At 44.2% G+C, this 22448-nt stretch overlaps 1 protein-coding gene across 1 annotated transcript in view; it reads right to left on the bottom strand.

The window, feature by feature from the left end:
• Positions 1-923: 923 nt before the first annotated feature.
• The window catches only part of LOC142474485 (alanine aminotransferase 2-like), an 89220-nt gene continuing 67695 nt past the window's right edge, over positions 924-22448 (bottom strand). The window contains exon 9 of the mRNA XM_075580870.1: positions 924-1191. Coding sequence (XP_075436985.1) covers positions 924-1191 — 268 coding nt within the window. The remainder of the gene's footprint in view (positions 1192-22448) is intronic.

Genomic DNA, 22448 nt, shown 5'->3' with positions numbered 1-22448 from the left:
TCTTCTTGAAGAATATCTCCAGCTTCTGCCTGCCGCAGAGAGCTGAGACCTTTATCCTTCCACAGCTTGAGTGGAGGTCGGTCCCAGGACTAGTGGGGCAGCCTCTACCGGTAATTGCACCAAGTAAAAGAACTGTTTTTATCCGTTGTGCGCCCGCTCTCCAAGCGGCCCCCAGGACATTGCTGGCCCCATAACGGACTGTTTCCCCAACCCGGAAACAGGGGGACTATTGTGGCTACGCCTGGCACCACCTCCTGGTAACCGACTCTGTGGGGAGAAGTCCCGTCCTTTCCCAGGTGGGAGGCGGGTCACACAGGGGATAATTGTGGCTACGCCTGGCACCACCTCCTGGTAACCGACTCTGTGGGGAGAAGTCCCGTCCTTTCCCAGGTGGGAGGCGGGTCACACAGGGGATAATTGTGGCTACGCCTGGCACCACCTCCTGGTAACCGACTCTGCGGGGAGAAGTCCCACCCTTTCCCAGGTGGGAGGCGGGTCACACAGGGGATAATTGTGGCTACGCCTGGCACCACCTCCTGGTAACCGACTCTGCGGGGAGAAGTCCCGTCCTTTCCCAGGTGGGAGGCTGGTCACACAGGGGATAATTGTGGCTACGCCTGGCACCACCTCCTGGTAACTGACTCTGTGGGGAGAAGTCCCGTCCTTTCCCAGGTGGGAGGCGGGTCACACAGGGGATAATTGTGTGTTCCATTCTGTTGCTTGGGTTGGCGATCCAACGACTTGCTGGGTCTGCTCAGTACCGTTACATGACAGTTACTCAGAGCTGGCGGAGCGTGGGTGTGATCACACGTTTCTACTGTAGGGCTGAGGAATAGGTCTTTATGGCCGAAAATTATTTAACCATTTAATGTATTGGTAGCCGAAGGCATCAGTCTTCAGGAACAAATGGGTTAAATCCGCGGTTATAGAATAAGCCCCCGGGTCGTTTTGTCTCCATCTCCCCAAAACGTCGGTAATTCCCGTCTCTGTTCTGATGTCACCGCGCACATGACACTCACCTCTATGAAGGCGTCGTACGACGGCTCTCCCGGCTGTGGGGGATCCGTGATGATGTCCAGCGCAAGGGCGCCCATTACAGGGGCGGGGGTGAAGGAAGCCATCAAATCAATTCTACGAACCACCGCCGGCTCAATGTTCACAAACTCGAGGTACCCAGAGCGCAGGCCACACATGCATGGGAGAGAGATAGCATAGGTACTGTTACTATGTAGCACTGACACTGTATATAGAAGCACGGGAGAGAGAGAGCATAGGTACTGTTACTATGTAGCACTGACGCTGTATATAGAAGCACGGGAGAGATAGCATAGGTACTGTTATTATGTAGCACTGTATATAGAAGCACGGGAGAGAGATAGCATAGGTACTGTTACTATGTAGCACTGTATATAGAAGCACGGGAGAGAGAGAGCATAGGTACTGTTACTATGTAGCACTGACACTGTATATAGAAGCACGGGAGAGAGAGAGCATAGGTACTGTTACTATGTAGCACTGACACTGTATATAGAAGCACGGGAGAGAGAGAGCATAGGTACTGTTACTATGTAGCACTGACGCTGTATATAGAAGCATGGGAGAGAGATAGCATAGGTACTGTTACTATGTAGCACTGTATATAGAAGCACGGGAGAGAGATAGCATAGGTACTGTTATTATGTAGCACTGTATATAGAAGCACGGGAGAGAGATAGCATAGGTACTGTTACTATGTAGCACTGACACTGTATATAGAAGCACGGGAGAGAGATAGCATAGGTACTGTTACTATGTAGCACTGTATATAGAAGCACGGGAGAGAGATGGCATAGGTACTGTTACTATGTAGAACTGACTCAAGCTTCACGCGGGAGACATCGGAAGACAGGTAGGGAACACCTCCCCTCCAGTATAGTACATTGAGGGACTGCGGATCAGGTAAGATCCCAGGCAGGTTTGCTGTTTTAGAAATTGTGAAGAGGGGGCATCCTGACACTGGTTAATGGGTTCAGAATCATTCACATCTGGCTTTTTTTTTTGTTCGACACACACACACACACACACACACATACACACACACACACACACACACACACACAACAAGGACTAATGGTAGTAAAGTATAAGTGTAATACAATAATAAACTGTTAATGTAAAAAAAAATTAAATAAATAAATAATAATATAATTGTGTTTTTCATTTTCAAAATCTGGTCACCCTAACTATGTAGCACTGTATATAGAAGCACGGGAGAGAGATAGCATAGGTACTGTTATTATGTAGCACTGACACTGTATATAGAAGCACAGGAGAGAGATAGCATAGGTACTGTTACTATGTAGCACTGACGCTGTGTATAGAAGCACGGGACAGAGATAACGTAGGTACTGTTACTATGTAGCACTGACACTGTATATAGAAGCACGGGAGAGAGATAGCATAGGTACTGTTACTATGTAGCACTGACACTGTATATAGAAGCACGGGAGAGAGAGAGCATAGGTACTGTTACTATGTAGCACTGTATATAGAAGCACGGGAGAGGGAGATAGCGTAGGTACTGTTACTATGTAGCACTGTATATAGAAGCATGGGAGAGAGATAGCATAGGTACTGTTATTATGTAGCACTGACGCTGTATATAGAAGCACGGGAGAGAGATAGCATAGGTACTGTTACTATGTAACACTGTATATAGAAGCATGGGAGAGAGAGAGCATAGGTACTGTTACTATGTAGCACTGTATATAGAAGCATGGGAGAGAGAGCATAGGTACTATTACTATGTAACACTGACGCTGTATATAGAAGCACGGGAGAGAGATAGCGTAGGTACTGTTACTATGTAGCACTGTATATAGAAGCACGGGAGAGAGATAGCATAGGTACTGTTACTATGTAGCACTGACACTGTATATAGAAGCACGGGAGAGAGAGAGCATAGGTACTGTTACTATGTAGCACTGACACTGTATATAGAAGCACGGGAGAGATATAGCATAGGTACTGTTACTATGTAGCACTGTATATAGAAGCATGGGAGAGAGATAACATAGGTACTGTTATTATGTAGCACTGACACTGTATATAGAAGCACGGGAGGGAGAGAGCGTAGGTAATGTTATTATGTAGCACTAACGCTGTGTATAGAAGCACGGGAGAGAGATAGCATAGGTACTGTTACTATGTAGCACTGACACTGTATATAGAAGCACGGGAGAGAGATAGCATAGGTACTGTTACTATGTAGCACTGTATATAGAAGCACGGGAGAGAGATAGCATAGGTAATGTTATTATGTAGCACTGACGCTGTGTATAGAAGCACGGGAGAGAGATAGCATAGGTACTGTTACTATGTAGCACTGACACTGTATATAGAAGCACGGGAGAGAGATCTGACTCAAGCTTCACGCGGGAGACATCGGAAGACAGGTAGGGAACACCTCCCCTCCAGTATAGTACATTGAGGGACTGCGGATCAGGTAAGATCCCAGGCGGGATTGCTGTTTTAGAAATTGTGAAGAGGGGGCATCCTGACACTGGTTAATGGGTTCAGAATCATTCACATCTGGCTTTTTTTTTTGTTCGACACACACACACACACACACACACACACACGTAACAAGGACTAATGGTAGTAAAGTATAAGTGTAATACAATAAATAAACTGTTAATGTAAAAAAAAAATAATAATATAATTGTGTTTTTCTTTTTAAAAATCTGGTCACCCTAACTATGTAGCACTGTATATAGAAGCACGGGAGAGAGATAGCATAGGTACTGTTATTATGTAGCACTGTATATAGAAGCACGGGAGAGAGATAGCATAGGTACTGTTATTATGTAGCACTGACACTGTATATAGAAGCACGGGAGAGAGAGAGCATAGGTACTGTTATTATGTAGCACTGTATATAGAAGCACGGGAGAGAGATAGCATAGGTACTGTTACTATGTAGCACTGTATATAGAAGCACGGGAGACAGAGATAGCATAGGTACTGTTACTATGTAGCACTGACACTGTATATAGAAGCACGGGAGAGAGATAACATAGGTACTGTTACTATGTAGCACTGACACTGTATATAGAAGCATGGGAGAGAGATAGCATAGGTACTGTTACTATGTAGCACTGACACTGTATATAGAAGCACGGGAGAGAGATAGCATAGGTACTGTTACTATGTAGCACTGACACTGTATATAGAAGCATGGGAGAGAGATAGCATAGGTACTGTTACTATGTAGCACTGACACTGTATATAGAAGCACGGGAGAGAGATAGCATAGGTACTGTTACTATGTAGCACTGACACTGTATATAGAAGCACGGGAGAGATATAGCATAGGTACTGTTACTATGTAGCACGGACGCTGTATATAGAAGCGCGGGAGAGAGATAGCATAGGTACTGTTGTTACTGCTGCGGCCAAGTTTATTCGAGCATTTGCCCGTTCTTGGCCGCAGCAGTAGCCTGGCGCGCGCCCGAGTGTGACGGGCGCGCGCCGAAGCAGCGGAAGAGCGCCCTCCGATCGGGGCGCTCTCCCTACCGCTGCCGGGTCCGCCGGGTCCCCCGGAACCCCCTGCCGCTGTCCCGCGATCGCGGGACACCAGGGCTCCCTCGGGGAGCCCCTGGACGTGCGTGCAGGGGGCGCACGCTCCCGAAGACGCGTGACCGCGCGTCTATGACGCGCGGCACGCCGAGGGGCGGCCACTAGCAAGCCGGGAAAACGCGTAGGAGGAGGAGCAATAGGGTGTTTGCTTCCATACAGTGCAGTGGAGTAGAGCTGTCAACACCATTCGCTGGGCTCCAGCTGATCAAAACCCGTTTGCCTGGTCATCGGCAACCAGCAGGAGGAGGAGAGCTAACAGACGAAGCCCAGAGACTACCGGGAAGGGTCTGTGCGTCACAGCCGGAAGTGACATCAGACCCGGACACCCGGAGGGCTGTCTGCTATCGTGCGCCCTAGCGCTTCTGAGCAGCTTGCTACGGAGCAGATTTCGGGGCTAAAGAATACTACTGGACCCCAACGGACCAAAGTGGATCAAGGGTGAGCATATTGAGCATTGTCTCAACCCTGGGGTACCCTCGGCTTTCTACCTAAAACCTGCCCGGGCAGTGCACAGATTGCAAGACTTAGACTAACTATCGGGCGACTCCCGTTTTTAACTCCTTGAAGACCAACCAAGTGCAATTGCACAAACAGCTTCATCTGCACAGTTTTTAACATTACTATTAATGTATTGATTTTCATGTTGTTGTTGTCCTAGAGGTTTATCCCTGGGACAAGATATAATAAAGATATAGAGTTTGACACCAACCCTGTATTGACTGCGCTTCTAACTTACTTTTTCTTTGTTGCCACGCATTTATCAGGGACTAGGGGTTCCCTGTTTTAAGAAGCTGCATCATTCATTGGGTTGTGTCTGTCTCACTCATATATATATTCTTTTTAGCAATACCCTATACGCACCGGACTGGTTCATGTCACAAGTTTTTTGTTTTTATAATATTTTTTTTTTATATATATATACATTTTATTGTTAATCCTGCTCATTGCCCATATTCATAGTAACATCCCATTTGGAGCATTTTTTTGTTTTTTCTTGTAAAGACCAAATTTATTTGGTCCAATGGTGGGAGCAAATGTTAGTCCCTTGCTAATAACTTTATTTTGGCTTGTTGTAAGAACTTTACTGCTAATATTAAAAATGTTACTTTTTATTGAAATTTCCTTATTTTTCCGTGTTCCACCCCCTCGTCTCCCTCTGACATGCGTCTTTTGTTTCTTTGTTTTACGCTTGTGCTGGGAGTCGCCAGGGGGTGAAATGGGTTCCTGGTCTCCCATGAACTCATACACCCCCTGGTTGCTAAAAAAGGTTGCTGTTCCTTTTGGTGACCTGCTTTTAAATTTTCTTTGTCTGAGATCTTAAGAATGTCATTCACTTCCAAATGTTTTGTTTTTTCTTTCGCTTTCCCCCCTTTTTGCGGGACTTCTGCCTTTTTTGTTAGAACTTGGGGCAGAAATCCAGCATGATTTTTTGGATAATTATCCGTAAATCTTCCTCTACTGTATATGAGGTATCCATTTTAGAGGTGGGTGAGGAATTTGTTTGGGAGGGGTCAGGATTAGGGGATGATTTGTGCCCTTTCTTTCCCTTATTCCAGGTTCTCTCTATGCCTTGTGCATAGTCATCCTGATCCCTCCTAAATTTTCTTAGTTTGATTTCTATTACCTCTTTTTTAAATGTGTCTACATTTTTCTGAATTTTAGCATCTCGTTCAGTATAATCTTTAATGTTCTCAGGGGAACCTAGTTCCAACCTTAGATCTTCTATCTCTTTGTCCAGTGTTAATAGATGTTTCTCTTGTTGAGACATACTGCACCGACACACTTTATTCGAGCAAATACCCAGTTTGTACCTGGCAGATACCTGGAATGCGCCGCTCCTCACCTCTGACAAGCCCCGTTGCGTTTGCCTTCCCAGCCTGGGTTCATGCCTGGCTGACGGGCGGTTGATCTGTTAAATGATAATGATTAGGATTTAATAGGCTGCAATGCTTCGCGTGTCTACCAGATGGCATAAATTCATGAATTGTAATGCAGTATATATATATATATACTGTGCAGTATTGCAGCCAGCGGGAATAAAATGCTTCAATCCCTGCCTGGAAAATAACCCAATGCACTCGGGCAGAAAACAGTCACAAACCTCAATACACCCGGGTATACCCGAATTCGTGGGACTAGCCGAACTCAAATAAAGTGTGTCGCCAGTGTAATTAATTTTATCAAAGCAAAGGAGCATGCATCTTGGGCACTGTTCCAATTTGCAATGAAATCCTCATCACTGAGATCCATTGAAGGATTTTTTTGAACCCTTAGTCCTCTGGGTATTATTTTATATTCAACATATTTTTTTAAAAAGAGAAGGTCAAGCCACTTTTTTGTATCACGTAACAATGTACGTTCTAGTTTGATACATGTGGTATTGATCTTGTCTTGATCCTCTCTAAATGACAAATTGGCATCTTTAAAATATGTGTCAAGATTTAAATTTCTATTTGTCCTATTTTGGAAAACATTAGGGCTAGCCATAGTATACAGATAATACTAAGTGATATACAAATGCAATGGTGCAGCCTTGGAAAAATAAAGAGTGAATGGTGTATGTGGGGTGTTTAACCAAAAATGGGTTGTATATATACTGGCTACATATACTGGCTACACTGCTCACAACGTCACTCCTGAGGACGCCTAGAGAGGTGAAACGCATAGAGTGACGCTGTCTCTACCCACCGGAAGCCTCGGATGCTGATGACGTCACTTCCGGTCGCTGACACGCACCCGTGACACGCACAGCAGAGAAGGAGAAAGATCCGAGAGAGAGATTCCATCCGGTGGCAGCACAGAGCGAAATTTGCAGAGATCATTGAGATCTAAAATGCTGTTTTTTATCTTGCACCATGTGAGTAGATTGGAATATAACTACTTCATTTATTAAATTGTCATACAGTCTACGCTATGTCCAGTGTTTTCCTACCCTAAGGTCAGCTGAGAACCACACTCCTCTGGCAACAACACACTTGACAGACTGACACCAGTTCGTAAAGATACCTTTATGTGTCTGTATCCTACCTCACGTTTGTGAGTATTCTGTGTACACATTTTGGGCTAGACAATTTCTTTCAACATTGTTTGCACAATATTGCACCATAAGCATTTTTTATGTGTTTCCACATGGTATGCGCTTCCTGATGATCCACTTGCCACTGTTACTATGTAGCACTGTATATAGAAGCCCGGGAGAGAGATAGCATAGGTACTGTTACTATGTAGCACTGACGCTGTATATAGAAGCACGGGAGAGAGATAGCATAGGTACTATTACTATGTAGCACTGTATATAGAAGTACGATAGAGAGATAGCATAGGTACTGTTATTATGTAGCACTGTATATAGAAGCACGGGAGAGAGATAACATAGGTACTGTTACTATGTAGCACTGTATATAGAAGCCCGGGAGAGAGATAACATAGGTACTGTTACTATGTAGCACTGTATATAGAAGCCCGGGAGAGAGATAGCATAGGTACTGTTACTATGTAGCACTGACGCTGTATATAGAAGCACGGGAGAGAGATAGCATAGGTACTGTTACTATGTAGCACCCACGCTGTATATAGAAGCACGGGAGAGAGATAGCGTAGGTACTGTTATTATGTAGCACTGTATATAGAAGCACGGGAGAGAGATAGCATAGGTACTGTTACTATGTAGCACTGTATATAGAAGCACAGGAGAGAGATAGCGTAGGTACTGTTATTATGTAGCACTGTATATAGAAGTACGGGAGAGAGATAGCATAGGTACTGTTACTATGTAGCACTGACACTGTATATAGAAGCACGGGAGAGAGAGAGCATAGGTACTGTTATTATGTAGCACTGTATATAGAAGCACGGGAGAGAGATAGCATAGGTACTGTTACTATGTAGCACTGACACTGTATATAGAAGCATGGGAGTGAGATAGCATAGGTACTGTTATTATGTAGCACTGTATATAGAAGCACGGGAGAGAGAAAGCATAGGTACTGTTACTATGTAGCACTGACACTGTATATAGAAGCACAGGGGAGAGATAGCATAGGTACTGTTACTATGTAGCACTGACGCTGTATATAGAAGCACGGGAGAGAGATAGCATAGGTACTGTTACTATGTAGCACTGTATATAGAAGCCCGGGAGAGAGATAGCATAGGTACTGTTACTATGTAGCACTGACGCTGTATATAGAAGCACGGGAGAGAGATAGCATAGGTACTGTTACTATGTAGCACTGTATATAGAAGCCCGGGAGAGAGATAGCATAGGTACTGTTACTATGTAGCACTGACGCTGTATATAGAAGCACGGGAGAGAGATAGCATAGGTACTGTTACTATGTAGCACCCACGCTGTATATAGAAGCACGGGAGAGAGATAGCGTAGGTACTGTTATTATGTAGCACTGTATATAGAAGCACGGGAGAGAGATAGCATAGGTACTGTTACTATGTAGCACTGTATATAGAAGCACAGGAGAGAGATAGCGTAGGTACTGTTATTATGTAGCACTGTATATAGAAGTACGGGAGAGAGATAGCATAGGTACTGTTACTATGTAGCACTGACACTGTATATAGAAGCACGGGAGAGAGAGAGCATAGGTACTGTTATTATGTAGCACTGTATATAGAAGCACGGGAGAGAGATAGCATAGGTACTGTTACTATGTAGCACTGACACTGTATATAGAAGCATGGGAGTGAGATAGCATAGGTACTGTTATTATGTAGCACTGTATATAGAAGCACGGGAGAGAGAAAGCATAGGTACTGTTACTATGTAGCACTGACACTGTATATAGAAGCACAGGGGAGAGATAGCATAGGTACTGTTACTATGTAGCACTGTATATAGAAGCACGGGAGAGAGAGAGCATAGGTACTGTTACTATGTAGCACTGTATATAGAAGCACGGGAGAGAGATAGCATAGGTACTGTTATTATGTAGCACTGACGCTGTATATAGAAGCACGGGAGAGAGATAGCATAGGTACTGTTATTATGTAGCACTGTATATAGAAGCACGGGAGAGAGATAGCATAGGTACTATTACTACTGTATGTAACACTGACGCTGTATATAGAAGCACGGGAGAGAGATAGCATAGGTACTGTTACTATGTAGCACTGTATATAGAAGCACGGGAGAGAGAGAGCATAGATACTGTTACTATGTAGCACTGACACTGTATATAGAAGCACGGGAGAGAGATAGCATAGGTACTGTTACTATGTAGCACTGTATATAGAAGCACAGGAGAGAGATAGCATAGGTACTGTTACCATGTAGCACTGACACCGTGTATAGAAGCACGGGAGAGAGATGGCATAGGTACTGTTACTATGTAGCACTGACACTGTATATAGAAGCACGGGAGAGAGATAGCATAGGTACTGTTACTATGTAGCACTGACTCTGTATATAGAAGCACGGGAGAGAGATAGCATAGGTACTGTTACTATGTAGCACTGACACTGTATATAGAAGCACGGGAGAGAGAGCGTAGGTACTGTTATTATGTAGCACTGACGCTGTATATAGAAGCACGGGAGAGAGATAGCATAGGTACTGTTACTATGTAGCACTGACACTGTATATAGAAGCACGGGAGAGAGAGAGAGCATAGGTACTGTTATTATGTAGCACTGTATATAGAAGCACGGGAGAGAGATAGCATAGGTACTGTTACTATGTAGCACTGACACTGTATATAGAAGCACGGGAGAGAGAGCATAGGTACTGTTATTATGTAGCACTGTATATAGAAGCACGGTAGAGAGATAACATAGGTACTGTTACTATGTAGCACTGACACTGTATATAGAAGCACGGGAGTGAGATAGCATAGGTACTGTTACTATGTAGCACTGTATATAGAAGCACGGGAGAGAGATAGCATAGGTACTGTTACTATGTAGCACTGACACTGTATATACAGTAGAAGCACGGGAGTGAGATAGCATAGGTACTGTTATTATGTAGCACTGTATATAGAAGCACGGGAGAGAGAAAGCATAGGTACTGTTACTATGTAGCACTGACACTGTATATAGAAGCACAGGGGAGAGATAGCATAGGTACTGTTACTATGTAGCACTGTATATAGAAGCACGGGAGAGAGAGAGCATAGGTACTGTTACTATGTAGCACTGTATATAGAAGCACGGGAGAGAGATAGCATAGGTACTGTTATTATGTAGCACTGACGCTGTATATAGAAGCACGGGAGAGAGATAGCATAGGTACTGTTATTATGTAGCACTGTATATAGAAGCACGGGAGAGAGATAGCATAGGTACTATTACTACTGTATGTAACACTGACGCTGTATATAGAAGCACGGGAGAGAGATAGCATAGGTACTGTTACTATGTTGCACCAACGCTGTATATAGAAGCACGGGAGAGAGATAGCGTAGGTACTGTTATTATGTAGCACTGTATATAGAAGCACGGGAGAGAGATAGCATAGGTACTGTTACTATGTAGCACTGTATATAGAAGCACAGGAGAGAGATAGCGTAGGTACTGTTATTATGTAGCACTGTATATAGAAGTACGGGAGAGAGATAGCATAGGTACTGTTACTATGTAGCACTGACACTGTATATAGAAGCACGGGAGAGAGAGAGCATAGGTACTGTTATTATGTAGCACTGTATATAGAAGCATGGGAGAGAGATAGCATAGGTACTGTTACTATGTAGCACTGACACTGTATATAGAAGCATGGGAGTGAGATAGCATAGGTACTGTTACTATGTAGCACTGACACTGTATATAGAAGCACGGGAGAGAGAGAGCATAGGTACTGTTATTATGTAGCACTGTATATAGAAGCACGGGAGAGAGAAAGCATAGGTACTGTTACTATGTAGCACTGACACTGTATATAGAAGCACAGGGGAGAGATAGCATAGGTACTGTTACTATGTAGCACTGTATATAGAAGCACGGGAGAGAGAGAGCATAGGTACTGTTACTATGTAGCACTGTATATAGAAGCACGGGAGAGAGATAGCATAGGTACTGTTATTATGTAGCACTGACGCTGTATATAGAAGCACGGGAGAGAGATAGCATAGGTACTGTTATTATGTAGCACTGTATATAGAAGCACGGGAGAGAGATAGCATAGGTACTATTACTACTGTATGTAACACTGACGCTGTATATAGAAGCACGGGAGAGAGATAGCATAGGTACTGTTACTATGTAGCACTGTATATAGAAGCACGGGGGAGAGAGAGCATAGATACTGTTACTATGTAGCACTGACACTGTATATAGAAGCACGGGAGAGAGATAGCATAGGTACTGTTACTATGTAGCACTGTATATAGAAGCACAGGAGAGAGATAGCATAGGTACTGTTACCATGTAGCACTGACACCGTGTATAGAAGCACGGGAGAGAGATGGCATAGGTACTGTTACTATGTAGCACTGACACTGTATATAGAAGCACGGGAGAGAGATAGCATAGGTACTGTTACTATGTAGCACTGACTCTGTATATAGAAGCACGGGAGAGAGATAGCATAGGTACTGTTACTATGTAGCACTGACACTGTATATAGAAGCACGGGAGAGAGAGCGTAGGTACTGTTATTATGTAGCACTGACGCTGTATATAGAAGCACGGGAGAGAGATAGCATAGGTACTGTTACTATGTAGCACTGACACTGTATATAGAAGCACGGGAGAGAGAGAGAGCATAGGTACTGTTATTATGTAGCACTGTATATAGAAGCACGGGAGAGAGATAGCATAGGTACTGTTACTATGTAGCACTGACACTGTATATAGAAGCACGGGAGAGAGAGCATAGGTACTGTTATTATGTAGCACTGTATATAGAAGCACGGTAGAGAGATAACATAGGTACTGTTACTATGTAGCACTGACACTGTATATAGAAGCACGGGAGTGAGATAGCATAGGTACTGTTACTATGTAGCACTGTATATAGAAGCACGGGAGAGAGATAGCGTAGGTACTGTTACTATGTAGCACTGACACTGTATATAGAAGCACGGGAGAGAGAGAGCATAGGTACTGTTATTATGTAGCACTGTATATAGAAGCACGGGAGAGAGATAGCATAGGTACTGTTACTATGTAGCACTGACACTGTATATAGAAGCACGGGAGTGAGATAGCAAAGGTACTGTTACTATGTAGCACTGACGCTGTATATAGAGACACAGGTTAGAGATAGCATAGGTACTGTTACTATGTAGCACTGTATATAGAAGCACGGGAGAGAGAGAGCATAGGAACTGTTACTATGTAGCACTGACGCTGTATATAGAGACACAGGTTAGAGATAGCATAGGTACTGTTACTATGTAGCACTGTATATAGAAGCACGGGAGAGAGAGAGCATAGGTACTGTTACTATGTAGCACTGTATATAGAAGCACGGGAGAGAGATAGCATAGGTATTGTTATTATGTAGCACTGACGCTGTATATAGAAGCACGGGAAAGAGATAGCATAGGTACTGTTACTATGTAGCACTGTATATAGAAGCACGGGAGAGAGATAGCATAGGTACTGTTACTATGTAGCACTGACACTGTATATAGAAGCACGGGAGAGAGAGAGCATAGATACTGTTACTATTGTATGTAGCACTGACACTGTATATAGAAGCACGGGAGAGAGATAGCATAGGTACTGTTACTATGTAGCACTGACACCGTGTATAGAAGCACGGGAGAGAGATAGCATAGGTACTGTTACTATGTAGCACTGACACTGTATATAGAAGCACAGGAGAGAGATGGCATAGGTACTGTTACTATGTAGCACTGACACTGTATATAGAAGCACGGGAGAGAGATAGCATAGGTACTGTTACTATGTAGCACTGACTCTGTATATAGAAGCACGGGAGAGAGATAGCATAGGTACTGTTACTATGTAGCACTGACACTGTATATAGAAGCACGGGAGAGAGAGCGTAGGTACTGTTATTATGTAGCACTGACGCTGTATATAGAAGCACGGGAGAGAGATAGCATAGGTACTGTTACTATGTAGCACTGTATATAGAAGCACGGGAGAGAGAGGGCATAGGTACTGTTACTATGTAGCACTGACACTGTATATAGAAGCACGGGAGAGAGATAGCATAGGTACTGTTACTATGTAGCACTGACACTGAATATAGAAGCACGGGAGAGAGATAACATAGGTACTGTTACTATGTAGCACTGACGCTGTATATAGAAGCACGGGAGAGAGATAGCATAGGTACTGTTACTATGCAGCACTGACGCTGTATATAGAAGCACGGGAGAGAGAGAGCATAGGTACTGTTACTATGTAGCACTGTATATAGAAGCACGGGAGAGAGATAGCATAGGTACTGTTAATATGTAGCACTGACGCTGTATATAGAAGCACGGGAGAGAGATAGTATAGGTACTGTTACTATGTAGCACTGACACTGTATATAGAAGCACGGGAGAGAGATAGCATAGGTACTGTTACTATGTAGCACTGACGCTGTATATAGAAGCACGGGAGAGAGATAGCGTAGGTACTGTTACTATGTAGCACTGTATATAGAAGCACGGGAGAGAGAGAGCATAGATACTGTTACTATTGTATGTAGCACTGACACTGTATATAGAAGCACGGGAGAGAGAGAGCATAGGTACTGTTACTATGTAGCACTGTATATAGAAGCACGGGAGAGAGATAGCATAGGTACTGTTAATATGTAGCACTGACGCTGTATATAGAAGCACGGGAGAGAGATAGTATAGGTACTGTTACTATGTAGCACTGACACTGTATATAGAAGCACGGGAGAGAGATAGCATAGGTACTGTTACTATGTAGCACTGACGCTGTATATAGAAGCACGGGAGAGAGATAGCGTAGGTACTGTTACTATGTAGCACTGTATATAGAAGCACGGGAGAGAGAGAGCATAGATACTGTTACTATTGTATGTAGCACTGACACTGTATATAGAAGCACGGGAGAGAGATAGCATAGGTACTGTTACTATGTAGCACTGTATATAGAAGCACGGGAGAGAGAAAGCATAGGTACTGTTATTATGTAGCACTGACAGTGTATATAGAAGCACGGGAGAGAGATGGCATAGGTACTGTTACTATGTAGCACTGACACTGTATATAGAAGCACGGGAGAGAGATAGCATAGGTACTGTTACTATGTAGCACTGACTCTGTATATAGAAGCACGGGAGAGAGATAGCATAGGTACTGTTACTATGTAGCACTGACACTGTATATAGAAGCACGGGAGAGAGAGCGTAGGTACTGTTATTATGTAGCACTGACGCTGTATATAGAAGCACGGGAGAGAGATAGCATAGGTACTGTTACTATGTAGCACTGTATATAGAAGCACGGGAGAGAGAGGGCATAGGTACTGTTACTATGTAGCACTGACACTGTATATAGAAGCACGGGAGAGAGATAGCATAGGTACTGTTACTATGTAGCACTGACACTGAATATAGAAGCACGGGAGAGAGATAACATAGGTACTGTTACTATGCAGCACTGACGCTGTATATAGAAGCACGGGAGAGAGAGAGAGCATAGGTACTGTTACTATGTAGCACTGTATATAGAAGCACGGGAGAGAGATAGCATAGGTACTGTTAATATGTAGCACTGACGCTGTATATAGAAGCACGGGAGAGAGAGAGCATAGGTACTGTTACTATGTAGCACTGTATATAGAAGCACGGGAGAGAGATAGCATAGGTACTGTTAATATGTAGCACTGACGCTGTATATAGAAGCACGGGAGAGAGATAGTATAGGTACTGTTACTATGTAGCACTGACACTGTATATAGAAGCACGGGAGAGAGATAGCATAGGTACTGTTACTATGTAGCACTGACGCTGTATATAGAAGCACGGGAGAGAGATAGCGTAGGTACTGTTACTATGTAGCACTGTATATAGAAGCACGGGAGAGAGAGAGCATAGATACTGTTACTATTGTATGTAGCACTGACACTGTATATAGAAGCACGGGAGAGAGAGAGCATAGGTACTGTTACTATGTAGCACTGTATATAGAAGCACGGGAGAGAGATAGCATAGGTACTGTTAATATGTAGCACTGACGCTGTATATAGAAGCACGGGAGAGAGATAGTATAGGTACTGTTACTATGTAGCACTGACACTGTATATAGAAGCACGGGAGAGAGATAGCATAGGTACTGTTACTATGTAGCACTGACGCTGTATATAGAAGCACGGGAGAGAGATAGCGTAGGTACTGTTACTATGTAGCACTGTATATAGAAGCACGGGAGAGAGAGAGCATAGATACTGTTACTATTGTATGTAGCACTGACACTGTATATAGAAGCACGGGAGAGAGATAGCATAGGTACTGTTACTATGTAGCACTGTATATAGAAGCACGGGAGAGAGAAAGCATAGGTACTGTTATTATGTAGCACTGACAGTGTATATAGAAGCACGGGAGAGAGATGGCATAGGTACTGTTACTATGTAGCACTGACACTGTATATAGAAGCACGGGAGAGAGATAGCATAGGTACTGTTACTATGTAGCACTGACTCTGTATATAGAAGCACGGGAGAGAGATAGCATAGGTACTGTTACTATGTAGCACTGACACTGTATATAGAAGCACGGGAGAGAGAGCGTAGGTACTGTTATTATGTAGCACTGACGCTGTATATAGAAGCACGGGAGAGAGATAGCATAGGTACTGTTACTATGTAGCACTGTATATAGAAGCACGGGAGAGAGAGGGCATAGGTACTGTTACTATGTAGCACTGACACTGTATATAGAAGCACGGGAGAGAGATAGCATAGGTACTGTTACTATGTAGCACTGACACTGAATATAGAAGCACGGGAGAGAGATAACATAGGTACTGTTACTATGCAGCACTGACGCTGTATATAGAAGCACGGGAGAGAGAGAGAGCATAGGTACTGTTACTATGTAGCACTGTATATAGAAGCACGGGAGAGAGATAGCATAGGTACTGTTAATATGTAGCACTGACGCTGTATATAGAAGCACGGGAGAGAGATAGCATAGGTACTGTTACTATGTAGCACTGACACTGTATATAGAAGCATGGGAGAGAGATAGCATAGGTACTGTTACTATGTAGCACTGACGCTGTATATAGAAGCACGGGAGAGAGATAGCGTAGGTACTGTTACTATGTAGCACTGTATATAGAAGCACGGGAGAGAGATAGCATAGGTACTGTTACTATGTAGCACTGACACTGTATATAGAAGCACGGGAGAGAGATAGCATAGGTACTGTTACTATGTAGCACTGACACTGTATATAGAAGCACGGGAGTGAGATAGCATATTTACTGTTACTATGTAGCACTGACGCTGTGTATAGAAGCACGGGAGAGAGATAGCGTAGGTACTGTTACTATGTAGCACTGTATATAGAAGCACGGGAGAGAGATACCATAGGTACTGTTACTATGTAGCACTGTATATAGAAGCACGGGAGAGAGATAGCATAGGTAATGTTATTATGTAGCACTGACGCTGTGTATAGAAGCATGGGAGAGAGATAGCATAGGTACTGTTACTATGTAGCACTGACACTGTATATAGAAGCACGGGAGAGAGATAGCATAGGTACTGTTACCATGTAGTACTGTATATAGAAGCACGGGAGAGAGATTGCGTAGGTACTGTTACTATGTAGCACTGACACTGTATATAGAAGCACGGGAGAGAGATAGCATAGGTACTGTTATTATGTAGCACTGACACTGTATATAGAAGCACGGGAGAGAGATAGCATAGGTACTGTTACTATGTAGCACTGACTCTGTATATAGAAGCACGGGAGAGAGATAGCATAGGTACTGTTACTATGTAGCACTGACACTGAATATAGAAGCACGGGAGAGAGATAGCATAGGTACTGTTACTATATAGCACTGTATATAGAAGCACGGGAGAGAGATAGCATAGGTACTGTTACTATGCAGCACTGACGCTGTATATAGAAGCACGGGAGAGAGAGAGCATAGGTACTGTTACTATGTAGCACTGTATATAGAAGCACAGGAGAGAGATAGCATAGGTACTGTTAATATGTAGCACTGACGCTGTATATAGAAGCACGGGAGAGAGATAGCATAGGTACTGTTACTGTGTAGCACTGACACTGTATATAGAAGCACGGGAGAGAGATAGCATAGGTACTGTTACTATGTAGCACTGACGCTGTATATAGAAGCACGGGAGAGAGATAGCATAGGTACTGTTACTATGTAGCACTGTATATAGAAGCACGGGAGAGAGATAGCATAGGTACTGTTACTATGTAGCACTGTATATAGAAGCACGGGAGAGAGATAGCATAGGTACTGTTACTATGTAGCATTGACACTGTATATAGAAGCACGGGAGTGAGATAGCATATTTACTGTTACTATGTAGCACTGACGATGTGTATCGAAGCACGGGAGAGAGATAGCGTAGGTACTGTTACTATGTAGCACTGTATATAGAAGCACGGGAGAGAGATAGCATAGGTACTGTTACTATGTAGCACTGTATATAGAAGCACGGGTGGGAGATAGCATAGGTACTGTTACTATGTAGCACTGACACTGTATATAGAAGCACGGGAGTGAGATAGCATATTTACTGTTACTATGTAGCACTGACGCTGTGTATAGAAGCACGGGATAGAGATAGCATAGGTACTGTTACTATGTAGCACTGACACTGTATATAGAAGCACGGGAGAGAGATAGCATAGGTACTGTTACCATGTAGCACTGTATATAGAAGCACGGGAGAGAGATTGCGTAGGTACTGTTACTATGTAGCACTGACACTGTATATAGAAGCACGGGAGAGAGATAGCATAGGTACTGTTATTATGTAGCACTGACACTGTATATAGAAGCACGGGAGAGAGATAGCATAGGTACTGTTACTATATAGCACTGACGCTGTATATAGAAGCACGGGAGAGAGATAGCATAGGTACTGTTACTATGTAGCACTGTATATAGAAGCACGGGAGAGAGATAGCATAGGTACTGTTACTATGTAGCACTGACGCTGTATATAGAAGCACGGAAGAGAGGTAGCATAGGTACTGTTACTAAGTAGCACTGACACTGTATGTAGAAGCACAGGAGAGAGATAGCATAGGTACTGTTACTATGTAGCACTGACGCTGTATATAGAAGCACGGGAGAGAGATAGCATAGGTACTGTTACTATGTAGCACTGTATATAGAAGCAAGGGAGAGAGAGGGCATAGGTACTGTTACTATGTAGCACTGACACTGTATATAGAAGCACGGGAGAGAGAGCATAGGTACTGTCATTATGTAGCACTGACGCTGTATATAGAAGCACGGGAGAGAGATAGCATAGGTACTGTTACTATGTAGCACTGTATATAGAAGCACGGGAGAGAGAGGGCATAGGTACTGTTACTATGTAGCACTGACACTGTATATAGAAGCACGGGAGAGAGATAGCATAGGTACTGTTACTATGTAGCACTGACACTGAATATAGAAGCACGGGAGAGAGATAACATAGGTACTGTTACTATGCAGCACTGACGCTGTATATAGAAGCACGGGAGAGAGAGAGCATAGGTACTGTTACTATGTAGCACTGTATATAGAAGCACGGGAGAGAGATAGCATAGGTACTGTTACTATGTAGCACTGACGCTGTATATAGAAGCACGGGAGAGAGATAGCATAGGTACTGTTACTATGTAGCACTGACACTGTATATAGAAGCACGGGAGAGAGATAGCATAGGTACTGTTACTATGTAGCACTGACGCTGTATATAGAAGCACGGGAGAGAGATAGCGAAATGTACTGTTACTATGTAGCACTGTATATAGAAGCACGGGAGACAGAGATAGCATAGGTACTGTTACTATGTAGCACTGACACTGTATATAGAAGCACGGGAGAGAGATAGCATAGGTACTGTTACTATGTAGCACTGACACTGTATATAGAAGCACGGGAGTGAGATAGCATAGGTACTGTTACTATGTAGCACTGACGCTGTGTATAGAAGCACGGGAGAGAGATAGCGTAGGTACTGTTACTATGTAGCACTGTATATAGAAGCACGGGAGAGAGATACCATAGGTACTGTTACTATGTAGCACTGTATATAGAAGCACGGGAGAGAGATAGCATAGGTAATGTTATTATGTATCACTGACGCTGTGTATAGAAGCATGGGAGAGAGATAGCATAGGTACTGTTACTATGTAGCACTGACACTGTATATAGAAGCACGGGAGAGAGATACCATAGGTACTGTTACTATGTAGCACTGTATATAGAAGCACGGGAGTGAGATAGCATAGGTACTGTTACTATGTAGCACTGACGCTGTGTATAGAAGCACGGGAGAGAGATAGCGTAGGTACTGTTACTATGTAGCACTGTATATAGAAGCACGGGAGAGAGATACCATAGGTACTGTTACTATGTAGCACTGTATATAGAAGCACGGGAGAGAGATAGCATAGGTAATGTTATTATGTAGCACTGACGCTGTGTATAGAAGCACGGGAGAGAGATAGCATAGGTACTGTTACTATGTAGCACTGACACTGTATATAGAAGCACGGGAGAGAGATAGCATAGGTACTGTCACTATGTAGCACTGTATATAGAAGGACGGGAGAGAGATAGCGTAGGTACTGTTACTATGTAGCACTGACACTGTATATAGAAGCACGGGAGAGAGATAGCATAGGTACTGTTATTATGTAGCACTGACACTGTATATAGAAACACAGGAGAGAGATAGCATAGGTACTGTTACTATGTAGCACTGACGCTGTATATAGAAGCACGGGAGAGAGATAGCATAGGTACTGTTGCTATGTAGCACTGTATATAGAAGCACGGGAGAGAGAGGGCATAGGTACTGTTACTATGTAGTACTGTATATAGAAGCACGGGAGAGAGAGGGCATAGGTACTGTTACTATGTAGCACTGACACCGTGTATAGAAGCACGGGAGAGAGATGGCATAGGTACTGTTACTATGTAGCACTGACACTGTATATAGAAGCACGGGAGAGAGATAGCATAGGTACTGTTACTATGTAGCACTGACTCTGTATATAGAAGCACGGGAGAGAGATAGCATAGGTACTGTTACTACTATATGTAGCACTGACACTGTATATAGAAGCACAGGAGAGAGAGCGTAGGTACTGTTATTATGTAGCACTGACGCTGTATATAGAAGCACGGGAGAGAGATAGCATAGGTACTGTTACTATGTAGCACTGTATATAGAAGCACGGGAGAGAGAGGGCATAGGTACTGTTACTATGTAGCACTGACACTGTATATAGAAGCACGAGAGAGAGATAGCATAGGTACTGTTACTATGTAGCACTGACACTGTATATAGAAGCACGGGAGACAGATAGCATAGGTACTGTTACTATGTAGCACTGACACTGTATATAGAAGCACGGGAGAGAGATAACATAGGTACTGTTACTATGCAGCACTGACGCTGTATATAGAAGCACGGGAGAGAAAGAGAGCATAGGTACTGTTACTATGTAGCACTGACGCTGTATATAGAAGCACGGGAGAGAGATAGCTTAGGTACTGTTACTATGTAGCACTGTTTATAGAAGCACGGGAGAGAGATAGCATAGGTACTGTTACTATGTAGCACTGTATATAGAAGCACGGGAGAGAGATAGCATAGGTACTGTTACTATGTAGCACTGACACTGTATATAGAAGCATGGGAGAGAGATAGCATAGGTACTGTTACTATGTAGCACTGACGCTGTATATAGATGCACGGGAGAGAGATAGCATAGGTACTGTTACTGTTACTATGTAGCACTGTATATAGAAGCACGGGAGACACAGGGGTTCTCAACTCCAGTCCTCAAGAACACCCCAAACAGGTCAGATTTTCAGGTTATCCCTGCTTCAGCACAGGTGGTGCAGTCTTCAGCGGATTAAGCCGCCTGTGCTGAATAAAGAGTCCTGATTTAAAGAGACAGTGTGGAGACTGGAATCTAATCCCTGGGAGGGAAGTTCTGCTGTAGAGATTCCACCCCATAAGTATGGGGCCTGCAGGAGATGGAGGCGCTGCACCATTGAGAAGAACGGAGGCACAACCCCAGAAACCTGTCCTGTTGTCCCCAATGTTACCGCGGGAGACTCAGGCCCTCCTGTTGCCAGCAGGTACGCACCACACACGTAACGGGAGAGTTAGTTCCCCTAGAGCAGCGTTTCCCAAATGGTGGGTCGCGACCCGGCACCGGGCCACGGCACCAAAATTGCCGGGTCTCAGTGAGCCGCGCGATGTCTCCCGTCCCCCCTGCTCAATTAAAAAAAAAATGGCGGTGATTCCCCCCCACAGGGCCCACTCCCAACGTGGGACGGAGGAGGAAATACCAGCTCCTCTGCGGCCCGCACGTTACGTGGGACGGAGGGGGAAGTACAAGCTCCTACTGCGGCCTGCTTCCCCCTGCAGCCAGCTTCCCGAGCTCACCTCACGTGGCACCCCCTCCCGAGCCCCCAAGCCCACCTCCCATCCTGGGCAGCAGGGGATATCGGGTGCAGCAGGGGAAAGCGTCCGGCGGCAAGGTAAGTCACCCCACCCAGTCACTGCCTCCCACCCAAGTGCCCCTGTCCCCCCTCCCACCCACCCAAGTGCCCCTGGCCCCCCTCCCACCCACCCAAGTGCCCCTGGCCCCCTCCGTCCCTAAGTGGCCCTGGCCCCCTCCGTCCCTAAGTGGCCCTGGCCCCCTC

Source organism: Ascaphus truei, chromosome 2 (genome assembly GCF_040206685.1).
Source record: "Ascaphus truei isolate aAscTru1 chromosome 2, aAscTru1.hap1, whole genome shotgun sequence".
In the NCBI taxonomy this organism is placed as follows: domain Eukaryota; kingdom Metazoa; phylum Chordata; class Amphibia; order Anura; family Ascaphidae; genus Ascaphus; species Ascaphus truei.
The sequence above is the reverse complement of the archived record's forward strand: the minus strand, read 5'-3'. Positions and strand labels throughout refer to the sequence as shown.